Source organism: Myotis yumanensis, unplaced genomic scaffold, assembly GCF_028538775.1.
Source record: "Myotis yumanensis isolate MYYU_CA2020_CCGP unplaced genomic scaffold, mMyoYum1.0.hap1 SCAF_9, whole genome shotgun sequence".
Lineage (NCBI taxonomy): Eukaryota > Metazoa > Chordata > Mammalia > Chiroptera > Vespertilionidae > Myotis > Myotis yumanensis.
Window position 1 is genome coordinate 73920423 of NW_027223760.1, and position 16928 is coordinate 73937350.

The 16928-nt window shown below is 41.1% G+C and overlaps 1 protein-coding gene across 5 annotated transcripts in view; it reads left to right on the forward strand.

Annotated features, from left to right (window-relative positions):
* The first annotated feature begins 8710 nt into the window (after window positions 1–8710).
* Window positions 8711–16928, forward strand: part of NME8 (NME/NM23 family member 8) — a 37455-nt gene continuing 29237 nt past the window's right edge. For 4 of the 5 annotated variants that reach the window (XM_070424716.1, XM_070424720.1, XM_070424721.1 and 1 more), the window contains exons 1-4: window positions 8711–8856; window positions 8935–8992; window positions 9187–9293; window positions 13983–14054. In XM_070424716.1, coding sequence (XP_070280817.1) covers window positions 8824–8856; window positions 8935–8992; window positions 9187–9293; window positions 13983–14054 — 270 coding nt within the window. In that variant the 5' untranslated portion in view covers window positions 8711–8823. Of the gene's footprint in view, window positions 9294–13972; window positions 14055–16928 lie in introns of all 5 variants that reach the window. The other variant, XM_070424718.1, reaches the window with a different exon arrangement.

Below are 16928 nucleotides of genomic sequence, written 5' to 3' on the forward strand. Positions count from 1 at the left end.
TTCTGCTCTTAGTCATCACCAAATTATTTTTCCATGAAAAACTGTGAGAATTGATTGTTTCCTTCTTCTCAAGAGAAACTTTGTCTGTTCTCTGTTAACTATATAACATAGTTCAATGTCCTTAGCTCTATACATCCCTTCGAGACTTAACCCCTACCTCTTTTTTCATGCACTATTTATTTCTGCTAAGCACAGCTATTGGCTTTCCCTATACACCATCCAGGCTGTTCTCCTTTTTACATTTACTCTCACAGAGCTTTAATCTTACCATCTTCTTTGCCTCCATCTCCAAACTATCTATTCTTTGGGGTCCATAGAACCTCAAGATAGTGACTCTATAGAAATGTTAACTCATTCAATTTATGTTTATGGAAATGACTGATAGCTAATGAATCTACTGCTGCTGGCTGTGATATTTGGAGGAAAAGAATAGCTCTGATAGTCAAGAGATTTAGAGGAAACCCTTTCAGAATTGAAGGGAAATTGATGTACTTTGATTCTTACTAAGACATAGTAGGTATCAGAAAGCTGAGAATGCCTCCCAGACATGGATCCATTAAACAAGAAAAGAAAATGTAAAAGGTGGAAGACATCTGGATGTAGTCTAAGTGTACTCGAAGACTGTATTAGAGCCCAAAACCTTGAGCCTGTGGGACTCTTATTAACCTGTTCAAGTTACCCTACATGCCCAAGTAGTGTTACATAATTAAAAATCAACACTGGTGCCCTGGCTGGGTGGCTCAATTGGTTGGAGTATCTTTCCATGCACCAAAAGGTTGTAGGTTCGATTCCCTATCAGGGCACATACCTAGGTTGTGGGCTTGGTCCCCAGAAGGGGAGCATATGGGAAGCAACCAATTGATGTTTTGCTTTTACACTGATGTTTCTTCTCTCCCTTCCTCTCTTTCTAAAATATCAATAAAAACATATCCTCAGGTGAAGATGAAAAGAAAATCAATACTGGTATCAGTTAAATGAAACAAAAACAACCAGGACAACCAACTTGGATTCGTTATGACATAAAAATCAACATGCTCTTTTGCTTTGCTTATAATGATGCTGCCTTCAAGACTAAATTCAATGAATCAAATAACCAAACAATGCCCTTACTGGTTTACAAGGCAGCATAATTAATACAAGAGTTTGGAGTCATCTGGAGGTCTTTGATTCAAAACTGGTTAGTAACTATGAAATCTTGGGTGAAGTATTTATATTAGTGGCAAAACAGCACCAGATGTGCTGAGCTATGGGTATCTTTTGCTAATGGGCCACTGGTTGGGTTTGGCCCTTGGGCGTTACCGGTAGGAGATTCCATCCTGAGGGAGGAGTGAGGTTGCAGGATTTATTCTCTGTTCCTCCCCTACTGCGTCACCATAGTTCAGCATGGCTTGCAGCCCTTCCGGCTACAGCCCCTGCCAGGTGGCCCCTGGGTTCCATTATGACTTTTCTCCCTTTGTGACTTCAGGCCTAGATGCACTGTCGCTAGTCTCACTCCCTTCTCAGAATGTCTGGTGGCCTCAGCAACTCTCCTTGACGCAGTGCTTATCACAGCTCCATTCCTCCCTGAGTTTGACTCCTCCTTTCCCCTCTCACTGTGGGGCTGGTAGCTTACTCCTACCACCTCTGAGGGGTGTGTTTGCTGCCATGACCATCATCACACAACAACCTGCCCCGCTGCCCAGCATAGGGCTGCATTCTTTGATTGGGGAAGTGTTTCCCAGACTTAGATACTGTTTGGACTCAGGAACATAATACAAAGGCCTTTATTTGAAGGAAGCAGAATTGATCACCATGAACCATTACATTTTCGTTCTCCTTCTCTTCTCCCAACTACTTTTAGGCCTATTCTGCTAGGCTTTATTTTCCCACTCCAGATGGTATATCCCACTCCTAGAAATATCTTACAAGCTGGAACTATTATCTGGTTCTTTGGGTAACTCCACGTGGGGATAACTGACTTGAATCAAATCTTAAATTCATTTCTGGGAAATGTTAAATTTTGACTGCATAAGAGAATATTTATTTGTTTACTTATTTGCCACTGTGCTATCACAGATCAGAAAACTTGGAAAATAATCCAGGGAGGCAGAAAAGTGGGTTATGGATTGAGGGGACTGTATCAGATACTAATGAAAATAATGTCACGCTGGGCTCTTTAGGGGCCACCGTAGAGGGGGTAGTGGTGGCAGAGGTTAGATCTCTCAGTGCAGCAACCTCAGTACTTGAGTTCTGGCTAAGAAAGAATTCAGACCCAAGACTCCAATGATAAGAGAAAGTTGATTTAGAAAGTCACAGAAGTAGAAAAGATGAGCCAGCCGGGCTGTGTGGGCTCAGGAAATAAGTTACAGGGGCAAAAGAGCCCTTGGAGCTTAGGAGAAAGGCAAAGGTAACATGCGTGGGGGAAAATGGAGGGAGGAGGGGAAGGCACAGGCCCTGCACAGTCCAGTGAGACTGGGCTGGGGAGAGACGAGGGGAGGCGTGGGTGTGCTCCATAGGGGGAGAGCCCATGCTGGGTCCTGCGTCTTAAGGTTTTTGTCTGTTTTCCAAAGGTGGGAATTCTAGGGGAGCTCTTAGGGGAGGATCTTCATAGAATATTTAGCAGCTTTCTGCTGATGCACCAAAATGAGATTTATTCCCCTGCCTTCATTCATCCTTGGGTGTGGTTGGCACAAATGGCACTAATTGATTTCTGTTATCCATCTCCCAGAGTAGGGTGATTTAAGCTCTTTACCCTCTGGTTAGATAAGTAGCTCTGAGAAATGTAAACCATTTACTCCTAAGTGTCCTTGGTTAGGGAAGATAGGATTTGGCGATTCACTAGATGGCTGTAAACTGCTTGGCTGTTTAACTATCTGTCTCTGTTACCCTATTTTACTTGTCCTGGCTTACTAACCTGTCTCAGCAGGGTTTGTGTTAGAGAAGAGGAGAGAGAACCCTGCTCTGTGCCCAGACTAATCCTGGAGGGAGTATTCCTCTCCGTGTAGCTGACGTGGGACAAGACTGGGACTCGTGTTGGATTTCCAGGGGGATCTAAGCACAGGCCTGCAACTCTGAAGCCACAGAAGCTTGTGTATTGGAGCCTTTGAGGCTCTGCTGAGAATGGGTCTGAGACTGAGAAGAAAAGAATTATCTTGATTGATCATGATGTCTGCTTGGAAGCGGGAAGGTGAGGGGTGGCTCCCTTGCCACACGTTGATCAGCTTTGCCCTATGCCCTGCTGTCGGGCTGCATTGTCAGGCTTCTAGGAAGTCCTTCCACCCCTGAACAGACCCTTTCAAGCTGGGGAAGACTTAGGTGCAGGACCCCTTGGGAAGCCGTGAGTCCCAGAGCTTTAAGTATCTTACAAGCGGGGATGTGTCATGTTGGAACTGTGGTGAAGGGTGACTGGCCAGAGGAAAGACAACGCTGAGCCCCATTGGAGGGAATTAGTCCTCCAAATGGGCAAGGGCGGGAGGGCTTCAGAGGCTTGGTGGCAGGATGTGGCCAGAGGTGTTTGATTTCAGAGCGAGCGCTTCTCAGAAGTGGAAATAGCCACCACAGGGACTTTTTGAGCAGCCACTTACACATTATTATGTATAAAATTCAAAGGGTGCAGACAGTAAATAATGTCATGAGTTGTTTTTATAAATATATGCAAAGGAACAATTCACATAAAAGCTATAGGCAGAATATATTAAAACGGAGAGTTTTGATTTAGATTTTACTGAAGCAATTAAATAATAGTAACAAGAGAGAAAAATCTCAGAGCTCTTATAAATTTTGTCATTTAGGAATTTGCCTTTTTAAAACTAGGACCCAAGAACATCTTGTTAGAAAATGTCAATTCATTGTTGTACTAGTTGAGACTATATATATATATATATATATATATATATAATTGTTTTTTTACAGAGAGGAAGGGAGAGGGAGGAGGATAGAGTTAGAAACATCGATTCGGTTGCCTCCTGCACACTCCCTACTGGGGATGTGCTTGAAACCCAGGTACACGCCCTTGACCGGAATCGAACCTGGGACCCTTTAGTCCGAAGGCCGACACTCTACCCACTGAGCCAAATCAGTTAGGGCGAGACAACTTATATTTTTAAAAATTCTGTAGCCATCATCAGATCCTGCCTCAGAAGGAAACAACCAAAGAAAGCAGGGAGCGAGAAGTAAACATACGTGCCAACCATGGAACACACTCTCTGTTAGGCACTTTCCATCATTTATACCATTAATCTCACAAACATGCTACTACAATCCCCATTTTAAGATAGAAAAATTAGGGTTGTAAAGGTTATATACTTTGTTCTATGTTAGTCCAAGGCTAAAGGGAATGCCAGGGTTTAAACCTAAATTATTAGACTCCAAAGTCTATGCACATCAAAGAGAGGGGAGAAAGTACCTTTTGAAGGGCATTGAGCTATCTAGTAAAGGTAAGAGGGTAGTATTAAGATGTTTCTGTAAAGATGGCTATTATGATGGGGGAAAAGATGTCTTTGAAAAAATACCCATTAGCTCAGGAAAAAAAAGCACTGCTTAGAAAAGAAGTGAAATGTCATGTTAAAGTAGCAAGGAAAGCCAGATTAAATGACAATTAATCTTCATAGTTAAAATAGTTGAAAGTAGCTGAGAAAGAACCCATGGACAATAAAAGAAAATCTACTGTAAAAATACTGAGGAGAGTAAATTTAAAAATATTTACTGCTTTTTCTGATTCAAAAATAAATGTAATTGCATAAAATATGGAAAATATAGAAAAAGTAAGAAAAGAAAAGAAAGATTACAAGTAATTTCACCATCCAAGGATAAGTAGTAATATCTTTTCAATGCAGCCATCATATTCATCTGTAACAATTAATCATCTTTAATAAAATCTCCTCTATTTGGGTCATTTATGTTTCTTCCAATTTTATTCTAATAGATAATGTTAGAACATTAATGTTAATGTTCAAATATTAACAAGTATTCATTTAGAATTAATATATTATAATTATACAAGTAATAGTTGATAAATTTCAGTATCAGTAACCAAATATTGCAGTATAATTAATGGCTTATTGTATCTACTTTTTGTCATCACTCTAGATAAAAACCACTGTAATTGAATATCTGTAATTTGATATCTTTATATGTATTCAAATGCACAAAACATTTATATTTTATAATAATTGTATTTAAAAAGGCAAGTTGCATTCTTCAAAGAATTTTTATTTCATCTACATTTAAAAAATTGATGGCATAAAGTTGTTATAATATTCCATTCCTGTCATTTTAATTGCTGTGAAGTCACTAGTGATGTCTCATCTTTTATTTGTGATGCTGGTAATTTTTGTTTACCCTACTTTTCTCGATCACTATAGTTCTGAATTTAATAATCTCGCTGATCTTTACAAAATACAACTTTTGATATTGTCAATATCACCTTACTTTCTGTTTTCTATTTACTTGGTTTTTATTCTAACCTTTTTCATTTTCTTTCTTCACCTTACTTAAATATGTTATTTCTTTTAGTTCTTAAGTTGTAACTTAGATCATTATGTATTTTAAAACCTGTCTTATTGTAATATGTCTTTAATATTATACTTTCCCTTTAACCACTGAATTACCAATATCCAACAAAGTTTTATATGTTGTGTTTTAATTATCAGTCAATTTGAAGTATTTTCTAATTTCCCTTTTGGTATCTTATTTGACTCACTGGTTATTTAGTAGAGTGTTGCTTAACTATCGGGTGCTCAAAAACTTACCAAATATTTTATTGTTATTGATTTCTAGTTTATTCCTATTGTGATTAGAGAAAATATGCTGAAAGATTCCAATTTTTGAAATTTATTATGATTTTTTAAATTACCTACTATATGGTTCATTGTGGAAAATATTCCAAGTGCACTTGAAGAGATGGTGTATTCTGCAATTGTTAGTACATGTCAATTTGGTCAATTTGACTAATAAGGTTGTTTACATCCCTAATAATCTACTGATTTGTGTGTACTTATTCTATCAGTTATTTGGAAAGTGATGTTAGAATCTCCAATTATGATTATGGATATGCCTTTCTTTCATTTAATTCAGGCAATATTTTTTGTTCCATGTATTTGAAGCTCTGTTGTTTATTAGATACATTTTAAAATATTTGTCTTCCTGATGAAACTATTTATCATCAGGAAATGTCCATCTGAAAATATTCTTGTATTGAAGTCACTTTGTCTGATATTAATATAATCATGTCAACTTTTTATGCTTATGATGTTTATATTATATCTTTTCCATTGTTGACTTTCAACTCTCCTGTACCTTTATATTATAAAGCTTATCTTTTTACTAAATGCTACACATTATGCGGTTTTCTAATTTTGCATTTTGAGTCCTGGAAAGAGAGTTAATTGCCTACTAGAACAATTAAATAGCAATGTTTAAAACAATACAACAGAACTCAGAGTCTTTACAGGGCTGACTAACACTAGATTTGCAAAGAAACAGAAACTTATGACCTTTGCTCAAGAAGAAAAGAGCATTAATAGAAATTATCTCTGAGTGGGACCAATTGTTAAAATTTAGCAAAGATTTCAAAGCAGCTGTAAAAAATGATATATTCAAAGAAAAGAAAAGGTATTTTAAAATTAATGAAAATATGATATCAATGAATGTTTCAGATAGGAAATCTCAACAGAGAAATGCAAACTATTAAAAATGGGTATTGTAAAGTTGAAAGATAAAATAACAAATAAATATTCATTAGATGGACTCAACACATGAGAAATGGCAAAAAAAAAAAAAAAGAAAGAAAGAAAAAAAAGGAAAAAGATTCAGCCCTTGCTGGTTTGGCTCAGTGGATAAAGCCTCAGCCTGCGGACTGAAGGGTCCCAGGTTCAATTCTGGCCAGGGGCACATGCCCAGGTTGCAGGCTCCATCCCTAGTAGGGGGCACGCAGGAGGCAGCCAATCAATGATTCCCTCTCATCATCAGTGTTTCTATCTCTCCCTCTCCCTTTCTCTTTAAAATAAATAAAAACATATTTTTAAAAAAATTCAGTAAATTTGAAAAAAGATCAGTTCTTCTTCTCTGGGGCTTCAGATATAGTTAGAGGTCCAGTGAATATACAAATGAGACAATTAGGTGCTAATAAATCTATGACCCAAGAAAATAATTAAATACTATAGATAGTGCTGTACTGGGGAGGGGAAGAGAAGGCAGGTCAATATAGGAAAGAACACTTTGAACAAATCTTGAAAGATGTCAATTATATGCAAGCAGCAAAACAAACTATTAGACCCATTCGGGAGTAATATCTTTCTGGGCTATTTGGCAACTTATAATTTACATTCTGCTCTAATAAAATATAAACACATTTTCTTATTAAGTAACATCTTCAGAGTGCATTTGTCCTTGAAGTCAATTCTAGGAAGACCCAAATCAAAATCTCATCAAGTTTATGTTTCAAAGCCTCAACATTCAAGGTTTTTGCAATCAATAGAAGTAATGTTTAAAAACCTAATTTCACCTATTGCCTTGCACGGGGAGACTGCAGCTGAGGGAGGAGGGGGAAACAGGCCTTGCAGTCCCTTCAGCGCAGGGGCGCTAGAGGGAGCGATTTTCCCGGCCAAATGCAGGTAACCTTGGCCCAGTTGGAACTCCTGCGGTGAAGCTGGGGGCGGGGGGGGGGGGGGGGGGGGGGGGGGGGACCGGGAGAGGCGTGAACGGTTGGGGGTGGGGGGGGGGTGGGGAGGTGGGGGTCTGCCTGGGCTCGTGGGCGGCCAGAAAACGTTGGCGCCCTACTGCTCTCCCGATCAGCACCCACAGGAAGCGCGGCAGGGCCGGGCCACACTCCGCCCCCGCCGGCCGGGAGCCAGGTACTCAACCTGGTGGAGCTCGTCCACAAAGGCCACAGGCCTAGACAGAGGGGCCGACTGAGATCTGGGGGTGGGGGTGGGGGTTGGGGGTTGTTCCTTCCTGTTGTTTAAACACATCCGTGGAGCTTAAAGGAGGCTGTGTTTTGTGCAGGGCTTGTTGGGCGAATCCACACGATTTGCTGGGATGTAGTCTGGTTGCTCTGGGTCACGCCTTTGTTTCACACTAGTGTTTGCTGTCACACTCGCAGACACGCTCGCTCTTAAAGCCCCTGATGCCACTGAACAGGTATTTGGGCCTCGCTGCTTGCACACCTGTGGACAGTTTATGCTGTGCTCGGTACAACTAGTAGCCTGGTTCTAAAAATGAAGTCTCCCGCGGGGGTGGGGGGTCTCCAGCAAGATCCATGAGCCATGTTCAGAGGGAACGTGTGCTGATGAAAACAGAGAACATAATGCTCCAGGAAAACAAACACAACTATTTTTTTTAAATTTTTTTATTGATTAAGGTATTACAAATGTGTCTTTATCCCCCCATTGTCCCCTCATCCCCCCAGTCTTGCCCTCACCCTCACCCCCTGTTGTCTGTGTCCATCGCTTATGCTTATATGCACGCATACCAGTCCTTTGGTTGATCTCTCCCCCTTACCTCCACCCTCCCCTACCTTCCCTCTGAGGATAGAGCGTCTGATGGATATTTTTAAGAAACTTAACCTCTTTACATTCTTACCTTGCTCAGGATTCTTGTGTTAGGAAGACGTTTGGCTGCTGTACCTCAGCATTAGCAGTGCGCCAGCAGGAAGAGGCCTTTGGGACACTGGAGTCTTTGGGGGTGGAGGGTGGAGGGGGGTGGGGGTGGGAGTACATAGGCGGACATGGAAGGGAAATGTCTATGGTGCATTAAGATGTTGCTTGAACGCATAAACAGGACATGATTTAAATTTCTCTGAAGTGTTTTCTATTTTTCTCCCCTTTTTCGTGAGATAGTGGATAAATGGCAGGCAAAAAGCGAGAAATCCAGTTACAGGTAGGCATGACCTAGCAGCAATTCTTTACTTGGTGCACTGGCACTTGAAGGCTGTTTACAGCGCCTTCCGTTTTGCAGACTGTCATCAATAGTCAAAGCCTCTGGGATGAGATGTTGCAGAACAAAGGCCTAACAGGTACTGGGGCTCCCCCATTGACCAGTAACCTGGAGTTTGGCCCAGGGCACCCCATGGCACCCCAGCACAGAGCACGGCTCTCTACTCCACACAAAGCCCTGTATGTCTTTGCCCTTGGCCTGCACCAGCCCTGGGATAAGCTGTTATTTCAGAAGCTTTGACTCTGCCCTTTCATAAATATCATCATCTTCTAGTGATCGATGTTTACCAAGCCTGGTGTGGACCCTGCAAAGCAATGCAAACGTTATTCAGGAAACTGAAAAATGAGCTGAACGAAGATGAAATTCTGCATTTTGTTGTAGTAAGGATTTAATTTCCATAGAACTACTGTTTTCTTGTTACTTTAGGTGTTAAAGTGTTCTCTTTAAGGATTGTCTTGATTTAAACAACCTGTCAAGCCTTCCAAATGAACAGTGATTACTGGGTAGTTTTACTATATGTTTAGTTCTATCTGATCTGAGAACAAACGAGATTTTTACCCCATGCCTATAACGTTGAGGTTATTGACCGTGGTTGTGAACGTTAGAAAAGTATAGAAATGGTTATCTGTTTATTGATATTTCTTTTCACCTGACCTTATGCACTGTGTCTCTTAGAATAAGGGCTGCAAATACTATTTACTGAATAGCTTTGAGAAGGACTCTGAACATTTACCAGGTAGCAATTTTCTAATGATAGTAATTTTCTTCATTTATTTGCCACCCAAGGGATTAAAATATTGTAGCCAAACTCATTGGCACTCATTGTATTTTTCAATGTACCCACATTAAATTATTAACTACTGAGAGCTTTGTTATCTAATATGGTGGCCACTAGGCACAAGTGTCTTTTGAGCACTGAAATATGCTAGTGTGACTTAGGAACTGAATTTTTTTTATTAATGTATTTAAATTAGAAAACTATACTCAATTCAATTATTGTAAAATTTTTAGAGTTGCTTGCGAAAACTTGGGTATGTGAATCTACTTTTTTTTTTACTGTAAATTTTATGAAATCAAATTAGAGACCATTATTTATGATTAAAATTTAGCCCATAAATTGAGAAGTACCCTAAATGTAAAATACACACTAGATTTTGAAGACTTAGCATGAAGAAAAGTATGTGAAATGTCTCAATAATGTTTACATTGATCACATGTTAAAATGATCATATTTTGGATATATTATCGTATAAGAAAGTTGTATCATTAAATATAATATTAGTTTCACCTGTTTCTTTTTAGTTTTTCAATGTGGCTACTAGAAAATTTAAAAGTATAACTGTGGCTCACATTCTGTTTCTATTAGGCAGAAACATGTCCAAACCACCTAGACCTAAGATGCAGAAGCAGATAACTAATTACATATCTTCACTTCCTACCCCTAAAAGGCATAATCCCTGAAGCAAACATGAAACCTCAAAACGTTGCATGTTTCAGGCCTTCCTTGACCCCTCCCAACCCAGACCTTGGAATGAGATTGCTTACTGACCTCAACCTGTGTTTGACTGTCCTTTCTATGAATAAGCAGGCTCAAGCTTGGGAACTCAATTCTTCTTCTTATTTTTTTATCTTCAAGACAGTAAGTGGCAAAGAACCAATAAGAAAAAGAAAAAAAAAAAGTAAAATAAAATGAGAAAGTAGTTGGCTATAGACAATCCTTAAATCTTTTTGTCTAGAAAAGTTTTAAAAATATATATATTTTAGAGAGAGAAAGAGAAACATTGATGTGAGAGAGAAACAGTGATTGATTGCCTCCCACACACACCCCAACCAGGGATGGAACCCGCAACCTGGGTATGTGTCCTGACTGGGAATGGAGCTCACAGTCCTTCGGTGCATGGGATGATGCTCCAATCACCTGAGCCACACTGGCCAGGGCGGGCCCTAGTAGTGCTTTAAAAGGCAGCTTTCCATAACAACCTGCTTTACTCTGAAGAGTCAGAACTACCCGAATAGGGCTGGAATGTGATTCTAAAGTTGATCCTTGGCAGGGAGGAAAACCTAATTTCAGAGGACAGAGAATGGGGCCTAAAGGGAATTAGTACATGCAATAGAAAGTGGGTTGGTATAAGAAGTTAGAAGACAGTATCAGAAGGATCTAACAGCTGGCCAATGGATCACAGACCATCAAGCATCATCAGAAAATTCTATTAATCCTGTGTTGTTAGGCTCCTAACTCAGCACACACGGCTCAGAGCTGTGTGAGGATACAGGCGTGGGGTTTATGGACTGTCCTCCCAGCAGTACCCAGACCAGACGGAACTCCTCAGCCTACTCCACAGGCCATGACTTTGTCTATCCCACTGGGAAGTGCTAGTAATCTTTCCAAAATATGCCTAACTACCATACTTGCATCAGTTAAACTTAACAAAAAAATGTGCGCCTTGTCCTTGAATGGTTTCTGTTCTATTAGGTTTGAGCGCATTCAACAATAGTATATTCACATAGATTGATGCTGTTTTTATATGACTTGCTCCTAAAGGGTAAAGAAAATGAATTCCTAGTTTCCAAACCTCCATTGTAAACAATGGACAGTCGCCCTCTGCTGGATATTTTACTTTCTGCAGCTAGCCAAGGAAGGGGACCTTTCTGAACTTGTAAATTTAAATCCAAAATTAAGACCTATGACATTGATTACCTTTTATATCACCCTAAGCTTAATGGTCATATACTTTTATTCCCCTGTTATGTTCCCTTTTAAAAGACTTGGAGACTTGTACTAACATTGTACCAATACATATAAAATTCAGTAAAACTTATTTATTGTTCTTTTATAATGTTACTAGGGGCCTGGTGCACGAAATTCGTGCACTGGGGGGGGGGGGGCTCCCTCAGCTCAGCCTGCCCCCTCTCACATACTGGGACCCCTCAGGGGATGTCCTACTGACGGCTTAGGCCTGCTCCCTGCTCCCCTTGGGGAGCGGGCTTAAGCTGCAGCCTGGCCTCCCTTTGTGGGAGGCGACCGGGCTGATCAGGGGAAGGCACCAGCCCCATCACCCCACTGCTGCAGCCACTGCCAGTCACCGCAGCTACCAAGGTGTTTTCATCAACACGGACTCCAGTCCCTTCACCATGAAGAAATGACAACTTTCTTTTCTTTTCTTTTTCTTTTTTTAAAAATATATTTTATTGATTTTTTACAGAGAGGAAGGGAGAGGGATAGAGAGTTAGAAACATTGATGAGAGAGAAACATCGATCAGCTGCCTCCTGCACACTCCCTACTGGGGATATGCCCGCAACCAAGGTACATGCCCTTGACTGGAATCGAACCTGGGACCCTTGAGTCCGCAGGCCAACGCTCTATCCACTGAGCCAAACCGGTTAGGGTGAAATGACAACTTTCTTTAGGCATTTTCAAGATGTGTCTTTCATAGGATATGACATTTCTTTCTTTATTATTATTTTTTTTATCCTCACCTAAGGATATGTTTCCATTGTTTTTTAGAGAATGTGGAAGAGAAAGGGAAAGACAGAGAGAAACATCAAAGTGAGAGGAATGCTTTGATTGGTTGCCTCCTGCATGAGCCCTGTCCTGGGCCCAGGCCAGGGAGGAGCCTGCAACCTAGGTACATGCCCTTGGTCAGAATTGAACCCAGACCCTGCCATCAGCAGGCCGAGGCTCTATCCACTGAGCCAAACTGGCTAGGGCAGGATATGACATTTCTTAGCTCTAAAGCAGTGGACCTTCGTTTTTTTCTCCAGAAGTGTGGTGGAAAAACCCTAGGTCACCTTATTGGATTCTTATTACCCAAGTTACTAAGAATATTACCAGTGGCATACAGGGAGCTTAGCCAATGAGTGGTCAGAAAAGGTGTTTCCTCTGTAGTTCACACTGATCCCTGGCTCGGCCCCTGCCCAGGCCTAAAGCCTCGGGGCCTGGGCAGGGGACCCCCAGCTCCCTCTGATCACCCGCTCGGCCCCTGCCCAGGCCTAAGGCCCCTGGCTGGGGCTTTAGGCCTGGGCAGGGGACCCCCAGCTCCCTCCGATTGCCAGCTCCACCCCTGCTCCCTCCAATCGCCAGCTCTGCCCCTGCTCCCTCCCATTGCGGGTCTGGGCAGGGGCCCCCTCGGCTCTGATCGCAGGCTCAGGCCCTGCCCAGGAGCCCCCTGGCTCAGGCCCTTCCTAGGCTGCTCAAGGCCCACATGGGGCCTACCTCGGAGTGACCTGGGTGCCCGATGATGTTCGTGGGACCCAAGCTACTGGGTGCCTATGTATGTAAATTAACCACCATCTTTGTTGGGTTAATTTGCATACTCCCCTGATTGGCTGGTGAGTGTAGCGGAGGGATGGTCAATTTACATGTTTGTCTATTATTAGGTAAGATTAAATGCTTTACATGTTAGTGCTTTATTATGATACTAGGGGCCTGGTGCATAAAATTCATGCACTCGGGGAGGGGCTCTCTCAACCCCGCCTGCGCCCTCTCACAGTCCAGGACATTCTTAGCACTGCCATGGAGGCGGGAGAGGTTTGCCAGTCATGAGCCCAGCTGTGGCTGAGCGGCACTCACCCTGTGGGAGCACACTGACCACCAGAGGGCAGCTCCTGTGTTGAGCGTCTGCCCCTGGTGGTCAGTGCATGTCATAGCGACCAGTCTTTCCACTGTTTGGTCAATTTGCATATTAACCTTTTATTATATAGGATAAACATTGTAATGATGCTATCTGATTACTTTAAAATAAAATATTTGACTTCTGGTCTTTAATATGATAGATTACTTTCAGCCTCTTTCATTCTTTTTTTGGGTGGTGGTGGGGGGTGGGTGGGTGTGGGATACCATAAAGGTGAACAGCCAGAAGTCAGGTTGAGGCCAAATGATGCAGGGACTGACATGCCAGTGTTTGCAATTTGATACTTAAAACAACTACTGCATACTAAGAGAATGTTGAGTAAATATAAAAGTAAAATTTATGTGTATCTGTGTTTGTTTGTTTTGTATATGGTATAGCTAATGACTTGTTATCGTTTCCTATATTATCATGTGAAATATTAATATAGTTTTTTGCAGGCTGAAGCTGACAGCGTTGCGGCTTTGCAGCCATTTAGAGATAACTGTGAACCTATTTTTCTTTTTAGTGTTGTAAGTATAATATTTATTTTCTCGAATGTATTATCAGATTCCAATTTATAGTTAAAGAGCAAGTAGCATTATAAAATTACCACAGAACTCTTTTCTGATGAAAGTCATTATAGATTTTTTACTTCATCTTTGCTTATCTATTAATATATTTTCTATAACCTGACTTCTAGGAGCTAAAAATGGATTGAGAGATTAGACTATCACACACTGAGCTGGTCAGGGCAAAGAAACACAAGATGTATTTACTTTTCTTAAAGAAATAATCAGACAGCCCAGCCAGCGTGGCCCAATGGTTGAGTGTTGACCTATGAACCAGGAGGTCACGGTTCAATTAGGATGAGGGCACATGCCCGGGTTGTGATTCCCAATGGGAAGCGTGCAGGAGGCAGCCAATCAATGATTCTCTCTCATCATTGATGTTTTATCTCTCCCTCTTCCTTCCTCTCTGAAATCAATAAAAAAAAATATTTTTAAAAAAGAAATAATCAGACATTTGTATGATGAATTATTATTTACAGGAGTGAAAAATTGGAAATTTCTTAGATACCTAGTAGGAGAGATTTGGTTATAAATATTCATATATACCAATCCAAGGAAATAGCTGTGTGATCACTATTTTTGTAATATATATTACTTCTATCTCTGTATTTACCAATGAAGACAGCAAGTGCATTCATCAGACTGTCTATGTATGGGGAAAGGATGTATAATTTTATTTTTCTTCTTTATACTTTTGTATATTTTCCAAATATTCTGTGATGAACACACAACTTTAATAATCAGAAGACCGTAGTACGTGCTATTTTCTTAGAGGAGGGTACCCAGTTAAGTGCTAACTCGTGTGACAAGAGTGTGGCTGCTACGGAGCTAGAGAACCGGGGTGATAAGGAAAGGCCTTGCACAGAGGGCAAGGACCTCCTCTGCTGCTGGGTACTTCAATTCTCACCTTTTACATTAAAAATAATGACCTGAAAACACTTCTTGGATATAACATTTCCCTTCTGTCAAATAATACTCTTGCAATGACTTCAAGGAACTGAATTACTGGACTCAATGAGTTGCATTGCAGATCTGGATATGGAGGATTTGATGAGTGAGATCAGGGGTCAGCCAGCTTCTTCTGGGAATGGTTGGATATGAAATATTTTCAGCTTTGCCAAAATACTGGCTCTGCGTTGGGTCATAGTTTGCTGACCCCTGGCCCGGAAGCTATTTAGGGAATCAGAATGAGTAACTGTTTGAAGCAGGAAGGGGCTTAAGCAAATGGGACCATGAGGAGACTCTAGCAGCAGCAGCAGCAGCAGTTAGGAGCATGGGACTGAGGAAGAAAGACTGGAGCTCTGGGATGACCAATCCCCTGCCAAGTTAGCCAGGCCTGGTCAGTAGACCTTAAATGGACCATCCAGTCAAGGTTCTTCTACTGCAACCACATCCTTCTAATGCTCAGAATTTTTTTCTGACCCATTTCTCGAGTCCTCCCCCATCTTTCAAACCCTTCTCCCGTGTAGCATCTGGAATTGATGTAAGCAGTTGTCTGGCTTTTAAGAACTTCACCCTGGGCTCTGAGCTTTTGTTCCACTTCCTTGACTTTCCTTCAGTCAGGTTCCTTACTTAGGGCACTTTCTCTGCTGCCCAGAACTGTTTTCTCAGATTGTTCTTGAGGCCAGGAGTAGAATTGAAGTTTCTTTATTTTTCACTACAATAAACGTCTTTTCCTTATTTGTTGGATGCCCACTCAATTTGGTTCATTCTCCCCACCTTATTCCTGTCATTTACTGGTCTTCGGATCAGTTGTGTGGATGACTAACGACTTGAGCTTGTGGCTTAAAGTCTTCATTTCACACCCATGTCCTGCCATCATGCTGGGACTTCAGTATCTACACCGACAATCTACCCAATATCCTGGACACTCAATTTGTTTTTTTAATTTTCACCCAAGGATATGTTTTTATTGATATTTAAAGAGAGAGGAAGGGGGGGGGGGAGAAGAGAGAGAGAGAGAGAGAGAGAGAGAGAGAGAGAGAGAGAGAGAAACATTGATCTGTTGCCTTCCATATGCTCTCTGACCGAGGGTTGAACCTGCAATCTAGGTATGTGCCCTGACCAAGAATCAAACCTGCACCTTTTGAGGTACATATGGGTCAATGTTCCAACCAACTGCTCTCCCCTGGCCAGGACTGGACTCTCAATTCTTGACCACCTAACTTTCAATGAACTTTTCTTGCAGTGCACCTCATTCAATCACGCCTGCATTTATGCCTCCGACTTTGTTATCACTTATGCTTCATATTCGTAAGCATTAGGAGTCTCAATCTGTAACCACAAAACTATCATTAAGCCCATTGTTAGTTTATTCAAATATTCCCACAATGGCCCATCGCATTGGCCTGCATTCTTAGCTGACAACATATTCTCTCTAGCAAGTTTCATCAGGAAGGGCTGTTTCAAGAAAGCTCACCGAATTGTTGGAAAGTTCCTTTTAATGGGAAATGGTAATTAGAATGTCGGGTTTCATTTAAGCCTTTCTCAACTAGATCCTTCTCATTGGCCTTTGACTATGAGTAAGTCTTTCCAATTAAAATAGAATACTTCTTTTTGATACCATGTCCTTTCCCAGCTCCCACCCATCTCTCTCATTTAGTTCACAGCTACATTTCTCAGAAGAGTTTTTATGTCTATTTTTATTCCATTTCTTCTCATCCCATTAACGTCACACCCATTCAATCTAACTTCTGTCTGATTATGCCACCAAATTTACTGTTGCTAATGTATCCAATTGCCAGCCTATTGCTAAATATAATGAGTACTTTTCTTTCTTCCTTTCTTACTTACTTTCTTTCTTTCTTTCTTTCTTTCTTTCTTTCTTTCTTTCTT